The 9,844-nt window shown below is 40.1% G+C and overlaps 1 protein-coding gene across 1 annotated transcript; it reads right to left on the reverse strand.

Annotated features, from left to right (window-relative positions):
- Positions 1-2,254: 2,254 nt before the first annotated feature.
- RBM22 (RNA binding motif protein 22) lies at positions 2,255-9,614 on the reverse strand. Its single transcript, XM_053466998.1, has 11 exons — positions 9,480-9,614; positions 8,373-8,426; positions 7,468-7,497; positions 7,057-7,189; positions 6,426-6,526; positions 5,754-5,926; positions 4,798-4,998; positions 4,434-4,598; positions 4,068-4,156; positions 3,438-3,563; positions 2,255-3,059 (listed from the first exon to the last, which is right to left on the reverse strand). Exons 1-11 carry the CDS (start codon positions 9,531-9,533, stop codon positions 2,932-2,934), a joined length of 1,254 nt encoding a protein of 417 aa, XP_053322973.1. The 5' UTR covers positions 9,534-9,614; the 3' UTR covers positions 2,255-2,931.
- Positions 9,615-9,844: the final 230 nt, after the last annotated feature.

The following is a 9,844-nucleotide window of genomic DNA, read 5'->3' on the forward strand; positions in this document are numbered from 1 at the left end:
CACGAGCGCGGCGCTCATAAGCCAAAGACTTTGTGTAAAAGCACTCTAGATGGCAAGTTCACAGGCAGGGTTCTCAACTGTTACGTCTATGTGTTGGTGTATATTTGTTATGTGTGTTGACTGTCCCATTTAAATTGTACGGCAATTGTGCCCATTAAATAAGATAATTTAACTATACAATACGCAAGGCCAAGCTAGGTCTTCCTGCAACAAATGGTCATTGGAATTGGACCTTCATAATATGTAGTGAGGGTAACTCCCCAATTAGTGAATAAATCCAATTTACAGTACCTTTGTGCTGCCAGTTTAGGCCTCCAGTTACATTGTTCCACACGCAATCTTTTGTTGTATTGCAATGTTACACGTTTTAAACATCATACACTGGGTGTTAGACATGTCAACATAGTCTCTACATTGCGTTGCTTTCATAGCTTATTATTAAATATTAATATCTAATATTAATATTAGATATTAAGTACCTACCAGTACTTCAAATGCTACCATCTAGTTTGTGACATACCCTTCTTTATGGATGTGCACTGGAAAATATAGTTTTTTTTCATACGGTATATTCTGGTTAGCACAATTGATCTTGTCATCCACAAATGTCTAGAGGAATCCACCATGGGTAAATCTGTTTCTGATTGTGCTAGTGCAACTTTCCTCATGGACATCAGATGTGTTCAGATGTGACTCTTCTACAAAGTCTACTTCTGATGGTTTGTCAGTTATCTGCTATGAAGTACTCTTTCAATGCTGCTTTTGTTTCAGATGAGATCCAGTTTAACTTTATGTAAAGTAAAACATTCTCTGATCCAACCACTTCCTATACTTAATTGTTTAATAGAAGAACACCTTAAGCTTCCTCAACCAAGTGGCCTAAATGCCACAAAAATGAGGCCTTTAAGAAGCAGTTGAATGCACATTTGACACACATACCCTTATACTGTAATGAGGCTCGACTATGTGGGGCCACATTGAGCCCACAATATATACCCCCCCACACACACACACATTGAGGGAGTAGCAGCCTGCTGAAAAAGAGAACATCTCTAAATGTCAACTGGTGGCTGGGAGAGTCACAATAACAGGCCATAAGCAAGTGAGCACACCATGTTAAATCATGTGATATTTTGGTGCAAATAATTTTGTACAACTGTGATGTAAATACAGGGCTGATACATAATCGTGGCTATCCTGAACATATGTGTATTTCGATCCGCCTCATTTTTGGATAAAAGCCTAAGCTCATTTAGCGAGCGGAATCATAACTTTTAACATTACCTGCCTGGTGTGTAGGAGGATATTAAATGAAATGAGTTCTGCTGTTCTTCTACTAACAGAAAAACTATCCTATCAACATTTTAGTACTATATTAGGGACAACAAACTCGTATCCGTCTCTTTTGACCTGAAAACAGGGCACATGTGCAGGGCTCCTGCTATCTTCAGGGCCACTTTTAATACCGATAGGACATTCAGTGGCCCCGTTGCATTCCTGCTTACCCTGGGCAGTACAAGACAGCTTGCTGTGGGCAAACGTGGAAGCAGTAGCAGGGGTCATCTGGGCCCCTACAGTTGCGATTGGGGTTGTTGCAGGCTCAAGGAGTAGTTGCTATGGGCCCCCAGGCTCTGGCTATTTTGACTAGTGCTGCTCTACTTTGTCAGACTTTCAAATGATTTCAAGCGTGGGGAATTTAAAAGTTTCCTACGTGACGGCTGTGTGGTCCCCTTAAATTTTCGCTTGGTCCATTTTCCCCATTCCATGCTCCAGTGCTGTGCGCAGGGTCCTGTTTAGACCCCATGCATGTGCGGAACGTGCAGCAGAGCAAGACAAGCCATGGGGCAGACTACTACGATAGGAAAAATAATTACTGTCACCAATAGACATTGAAGTTGCAGATATTCATGCATCTTTTGCCTTCACACAGGGTTAGCATAACTAAATATGATTTTTTTTAAACAGCGTCAGGTATGGAGATAGTTGGTTCAAAACCAACCACACAATTATAGCAGGCCAGCCATTTAAGATCCATGTGTTAACAGTCTTTTGGTAATTAGTGAGGAATATAGACCCAGAACAAAGATTTATCATAATGAATTGTAAAATGCAGGATTTGGGAACTTTAGCTTTTGATGTAAGGTAGATCACTCATAATCATCTTCTTATTGAGCCCTACAAAATCCTAGGGCCAATTTTGAATACTTGAATAATACAGCATGTGTTTTTTTTCTATTACATTTATTTGAGGTAGGTCACCTTTTTTTTTTAGTTTAGGAGACACTTTCCAATTTAACATACACTTGTAATTCTTCATAGAAATATGAAACAGATTGCCACAATATAACAATGTAAGACAGCTCCCAAAAGATGTGTAAGGCGAAAAATAAAATCCATTTATAAAACCATGCTCCAAATAATAAAGCGTCGATATCCTGGCCACCGTAATTTTTCTCTCTAGAAAATGTGTATGTAAATTATTCTGTAAATTTTACTCTGCTAATGTTTCTGCAACCGAAATATACAAAAAAAATTCTTAAAACAAAAGGATGCCTGCAATCTGTAGCCTACGGTATAGTACAATCTAAAAGGAGATTACTTGTGCCAGAGAAAGGAATCTTAAGATCTATGGCAAGGTTGTGTTGGTTTTAATCATAATACAGAAATTACAGTGTTTTGATAAGTTATTAAAATAAAAAAAAACAAACAGTAAAAACACTTTCAAGATGGTTCTTGAGTTTTGTTCCACATCACTTTTCTAAAAGGCATTATCCTCCATGGCATTCATTTTTGTTACCAGAAGGCTCTTTAGCAAATAACGGGCTTCCCACAAACTGCGGCTCAGTAAAAAAGAAAAAGTCTCTTGGCTCATGATGCCAGAGGTTATGCCAATGAATAATCTATTTGACCAGGGTTGGGGCTTTGTTTCGGTCAGCCACTGGTATGTTTGCCTGAATGTGCTCCCATTCTTTGAGGGTCTTGAGATGGATAGTGGATGTGGCCTGGGGCACGTAGGAAAGGTGGTGGCGCCATTGGAGGGAACATATGCGGGCCATATCCTGAAGGAGAAAGAAATAGAATTCAGTTAAACAAAAGCTCCAAAACGTATACTAAAATTGCACTACGCTGTAAGAAACCTACAAGTACTCCATGTTGGTTTTCTGGTTGGAGCAGAGCAGGGTCATGTAAGGTCATACTGTGGAAATACCGAGCTCGCTAGCACAGTGTGCGAGGAACGAAAGGCTCCTGACAAGGTTATGGTGTGATGAGCGAGTGTGCGTTTGTAGGTCTGCAGCATGTTTTATATTTACAACACAGTGACGCATTCACATGTATAAAATGTGAGGGTAATTCAAGCTATTAAACAATTCATTTTTTCCTGCTGCCATTAAGAGCAAGCAGTTGATAAGGCACCTTTAGGACGCGAGGTACGTTACCTGGTGGTGGACCCCCCATGCCAGGAGGAGGCGGCAGTGCAATGTTTACCAATGCAGCGGACCCGTTAGGAGGGAGGTTAAAATAGTTAGCAGACGATTCCTCTTCTGTTGGTGGGGGAGGTAAAGCTGTGTAATAAAGAGTAAGACACAGATAAGCATCCTTACTTCTGCATAAAACCACCTCTGTTAATAAGGAAGTTCCAGGGAAAATATGTCAAGGTACCAGTTTTGTTTAATACACGTAACTTTGTGTGTTTGTGGAGATGGTTGAAGAGCACACTTAGGATCCTTGTGTATATATTTTTCCTGCACGTTTATTTGGCTAAGGAAATGTAGGGATACAAGTTTGTCATCCACACATTGTGACTCAGTTTAATGCTCTCGTCATTACCTTCCTAGATTTTCCCCAAGTACCTGATACTTTTCCCCCCTCTGACATAGATTGACCAGATGTCTCCTTTAATTTGAAAATATAGATTGCATCGTTGTACTCTATGGTGCACTTGTCAAAGCAGTCACCATATGAATGAGACATTTACATACTATAAACCAATCATGTTCAGTCATAAGTCTTCTTTTAAAAGCATCAAAATGCAGCGGCATTATAGAAAAGGTATGAATAGAACTGACCTCCGGGCAGACCAGGGACTGGCTCCAGTGTCATGCCAGAGTCGTTGGTGCCATCTCGCTCTCTTTCCTTCCCTCGGGCTGCCTGAGATCTGAAAAGGTAAAATGGTTTGTCATTCCTAATGCAAGCTAAGCAAGTCTACAAATGCCATTTGGGGTTATTTCAGTTTTTAAACCAATGCTGCAATTACAGTTGTAAGAAAATGCCATACCAAAGCAGTGAAGTCCATTTTCCATTATTTGTTAAGAAACATTTTAACCACCAAGAATGAGAAAAAGCCTCCCACCGAAACGGCAACACAGAATTCCCTTAACATCTAGACTAACAAAAACATAAGACACAAACACAGGATTTACACGAGTGCTCACCTTCCCCATTTGACATTAAGCCGTCGCCCATTAACAATTAACTTGTTGAATGACTTCTCTGCTGCCATCTCTGCCGCTTGTCTCGTTGCAAACTGAATGAAGGCGCATTGCTGTCTCTGAACTACCGTAATTGTCCTGATTTCACCAAACTGGTAGAAGTGATTCCTATCGGAATGAGAAAAAATTAAAAATAAAGTCTGTGTTTAAATCCCCGCAAATTATTATGTGAACAGGTACATAAAATATTAATACCCGCTGACACATAGGTTTGTAAAACCCATTCCTTACCAACTTAAAAGGCATTGAATTAAAAAGGGTGTAAACTGATGATGATCAGCCAATATTTACAATGAAACACACTCACCTAAGCTCTGCCTCGGTGATGGTATCTCCCAAACCTCCCACATAAAGGGTGGTAATGGTCTTGTCTTCTGGAGTGTCTAGACGAGGCATAGTGGAGGCCCTTTTCAAAAGTTTGTCTGCCACAGGGTCATTGATGCCATAGTAACGATCTTTAATATTCTGGTCGGCTAGAGGGTCATCAGGATCAGTGGGCTTTTCATGCCTGAAAAAGTATGAACATACAGTAATGAAAACACGATAAAGCTCAGGATGATTATTACCGCATTTGCTCAATTATAAGACAACCCCCCAAACTTTGAATATTAATTTAGGAAAAAGAAAAAGTCTGAATAAAAGACAACCCTATAAGAAAAAAGTTTTTCTAGTAAATATAGTTTACATGTGAATTCATATTTCATATTTAATTTAAAAAAAAACAACTGATTTTTGTTTTTATTTCCTTTTACTTGCCACTCTGCCCCCCGTTATGCACATCTGCCCCACAGTTTGCCACTCTGCCCCCCCCAGATATGCCTTTATCCCCCTATATGCCACTCTGCCTTTTCAGACTCCCTGGTGTCTAGTGGGGGCAGCCGGTAGACAACCTCTGCTGCTGCCGGCACTTAGGCCAGGGCTTCTATGATGGACACCGGAAAGGTCATGTCACGCCGGCGCTCAATCATAGAAGGCCCCAGAGGAAGTGCCGGCAGCAGCGGAGGTTACCAGACAGGAGGATCCAGGATCTGGATGTTAGTCTTATAGTGAGACCTATTTGAGGTCTGATTATAAGACAGCATTTACTCTGAAAAACCTAGTCTTATAATTGAGCAAATACGGTATATTCCATATGAGCTTAAAATGCATATACTATTGTGCATTTCCATCGTATCATTTAAGGTCTAATACGTTAGCACACTAACATTTAATTACTGTAGGCAGTCTAATATAGCCTCGCATTTACGTGGATTAGACCGGTACCTGTATGGACATTCCTCTCCTCTCTTGCACTCTCCTTTCACCCAGAAAGAGCAAATGTGCGGCCTGTTGCGCTTGTAGTAAGGAGTGGTACGTGCCAATTTCAACAGCATGTCACTGCTGGATGTGGCTTTGCCCAATGCACCAACTGGACGAGTCCCATCAGAATTGGAAATCTGTAAGAAAAGAAAATAGTGTGTATCACTAGTGGCAACACATGAAGAGTTTGTAAATGTAAGGCTTAATATCGGCATTTAACATACCCTGTTTTGTTTGACATTAAGATACGTTATAAGGGCCGTTACCCAGAAGGAAAATGATTCTATTCCACAGGAAAGGACATTTTATACTGTAGAGTATGCTGCACACTCAATAAGTTTTATTGAAAGAGACATTCTCCCTTGGACACTGATCAAGTACTCGTAATAGTAAATGTACGATCTCTGCTAAAGAGTCTTATTTGTCTAAACTGATGTTAATGGAATAAGGGCAAAGAAAGCCTCTTTAAGTAACAAATACGGGTTTGCAGCCCATAGCAGCAGTAAACACACCTCTGTGTACATGCTTTAACAGGTAAACATGTACGTATTCCACTTAGATGCACTAGAAATTCAGCAGCCTCTCAATTCTTCAGATTTGGTGCAACAGAGTAGTAAATTACTACCAATCACTTACCTCTCTCTCCATATTCTGGGTGTAGTACTCTTTATTGACGTCAGATCTTGGCATTTCATCTTTTAGCGACATCCCTGTATCGCGCACCTGAATTGGCAAGCCTACAAGGAAAAACAAAAACACAATGTGGCATGATGTACATATCGACTGCTATATATGAAATGTTTTAACACTGCAGTTAAGTGTTAAATATCTATATAGCATTAGAGGGCTGCTCAAAACCGAGACATTTAGGGGCCAGAAATTTCTATCTTTCATTGAAGTGATACAGGTTGAGATTTGAGCTCAAAAGTCGTTACGTTTTTAGGACACTAAATATTTAATTTGACTGCATGAATAATTTGATATTACGAGAATGCTAAAGATTAGAAACTGGTGGTTTGAGACAATACATGTATCGCATGGTGATATCTGTTCTTCAATGGACTGTTTAGACAGATTTGACTCCTTAAAAGGTAAATATATTATAGGTATTGTGTGTCCAGTTAGATTTTCTCAACAAGATACATACCCTTCTATGTAATAAGCCTATACACAAGAATGGGGTTTTAATGACTGACCATAAGCAATGTTCGGCTAGCTTTTCCTGAATACAAGCCGCTTTATAGAGTAGTTTTTAGGAGTCACCTACCATATTCCAGGTCCAAAAGGCAGGTCTGGCAAACATTCTTAAGTTTGCTACAAGTCTGGCACACCTCAGTCTTCTTAAAGCGCATGCGCACGCCAGGACACCAGCGGAATACCGTAAACGGACGGGCACAAATCTGAAAAGAACCAAGATGGACCATAAACATTGGTTTGTACCGTACATTGGTTATTTACGGTTAAAACATCACAGTAAACATTATGCAGCTATCGGTAGGAACAATTATACCGCTTACATATCCTACCAATATTATAACCAGTGATCCTCCATTTTAGTGAAATTAAAATTACTTTCTAGACTGAGAGCGTGAAGAAAGCAATCAAACCACATCTAACATTACCATTAAAAATAAAGTATCATTATGCACCCCAAAACTGTCTAAGCTTCACATCTTACCTTGCACTCCTTGCCATATTTCTCTTTGGTCTAAAGGGGGAAAAAAGGAGATATTAATGTACAATGCAGATCCAAATACTCATCTACAGTATTTCACCTACCCATTGTTATGTTATATATTCTTCATAATGAAAAGGAAGACTAAAACATTCATAAAATAAACATGAAGGGGCCACAGAAATGTATCAGTTTATATACTTCAAACACCAGCATCCCAGGGATCACTCAAAACAATGAATGCATATGAAAGTACTTTGTAAATGCCTCCATATCCATTGTTAAAAGCTGAAATTAACTTTTCAACCAGTGGCACCCACTGAAATAAGCAGGAGTGCTTTCTGTTAGCGGGGGTCACGTTAGACCCAGATCGTTCATTGAGACATCTCCAGCACGAGAAATCCCTGGTGGGTGGGGAAAGGGGCAAATTATTAGGGGATTTAAAGGTACCTTTCAGCTATCATATGATGACTGGAGTGTCCCTTTAACAATAATTTACATTTTAAATGGCTCAGAGACCTAAAATGATCTCTACAGCTAATCTGCTGCAGATGTGCTACAAAATGCCATTTTTTGTTTCCACTTTGCGATTCTAATGCACATTTGAGTGCTCAAGTGGTCTTATCACCAAAGCAACAAGCTGACTGAAGACTACCCTATTCTGTTTAATGGCATGTTAGTGTGCTTAGCAGACCAACATAACACGAGCACAGATGGGTCTCACACAGACGTTCCATTCTTACCTAGTGAGAGGTTACAGGACAGAACCCTACACCTAAAGGAGAATGGAAAGCCTAAATGTTCACATTCACAGAACAGCAGGGCAACTTGGTAGAGACCCCAGAATATTAAAACATGGAGTATTCTGTCTACCCCTTGAAGGAGCGCAGGACAAAGTCACTACTTACCATTCTGATGTATGGATTTTCCCCCAAACATGTCTGACACAGAATTGGGAAATCCTACATGAAAAAATAAGTTGTATTACAAAACCACAGAAAAACAATGTATATTCAGATTGGAGGCATACAAATTATAAACCACAAACAGACCTAGGAAATCTGTGAATCCTTTCCTGAAAACAAGTCGTTTAACTGATGCATGCAATTTTCTAACCAAATACATAATTTCAAATATTACTTGAAAAAAAAATTTAAAAATCCCAAAGCCTTTTCTCCCTTCCCCACACGATTACGATTTGAGGGGGACATAGCATATTAGAGAGCGACTTCAAGTCATATTAGAGAAACATAGCAAAAAGCTAATAGTAATAATAACAATAATAAACAGTACATAGAGCTGCTGGTTTTGATCTGCCAAACTGTTGGCAAAAGTTAGTTTGTAACTGTGGATTTGCTATTATTGGTATTAACCCATACAGAGCGATAATCTGTTTGTATCCAGCAACTTTACTTATATTAAACATACGTGTTATACGATTGCCACATGGCGCGATGTGCTGCATTGTTTAACGAGGAGTATGCCTTTGGATAGATATATATATTTTTTTTTTTATAAACCTAAACATGCAAAAATTACAAGGAAAAAACCACGACAACTATACCAGTCATGTCTGTTACACCACCTAACACAAGATTTCATAAATCACTTAACCAAGCAAATGTATTGCACTTTGAGATTTCAGCAGCACTGCTACCCCTGGTGTAATTGTGACTTTTGGGGTAAATTCATAGCTCATAAGCCTGTAGGTTACTTTCTACTTTAACCTAAGAAAGCCTACAGGTGATTTTGGATCTGGTTTTCAGTGCCTAGTTAGTTAAACTGTACTTCCGCTGTTTCGCACGGTTTCCGGTTTGTACAATAGTTTTAATGTTACATTGGCTTAAAACCAGATTCAGAATCACTCCATTTACTCTGTATCGATAAAATGGGGCCTGGCCAGGTTTCACCAGAATCCGAGAGGCCTGTTCGTACGGCGGTAATCTCGCAAACCAGCCGATTCCGAACTCAAAAAGGCGGACAAACAGGACTGGCCGACGGCCCCAAACACTTACCGCATCCTCCCAGTTCTGTCGGTTGTACGTGTTGGATCCCAAAGACGTCGCCATTCCGCTTCAGACAACCGCCAGTAAACCGTACGGCCTATTTTTTCCGGACGCACATGCGCAGAGGAATGCGCAATCCACGGGCCGCGCTGATTGCGATTTTGCGGCTGCGCGTAATAATGGGCGGGGCTAACGCGGACACATTCTTGCGCATGCGTATTGGAATGGTCGTGGTAACTTGGCCGTAGTCTGCTGAAAAAGCAATCTAGCGATCACTGGAACGCCGTGTTAGTCATTTGTTTCCAATAGAAAGCAGATGGTTCAACAGCACCATGACAAAAGCCCCGATAATTCACTTATATGTATAAAGTATA

The sequence above is a fragment of the Spea bombifrons genome, chromosome 5 (assembly GCF_027358695.1).
Source record: "Spea bombifrons isolate aSpeBom1 chromosome 5, aSpeBom1.2.pri, whole genome shotgun sequence".
In the NCBI taxonomy this organism is placed as follows: domain Eukaryota; kingdom Metazoa; phylum Chordata; class Amphibia; order Anura; family Pelobatidae; genus Spea; species Spea bombifrons.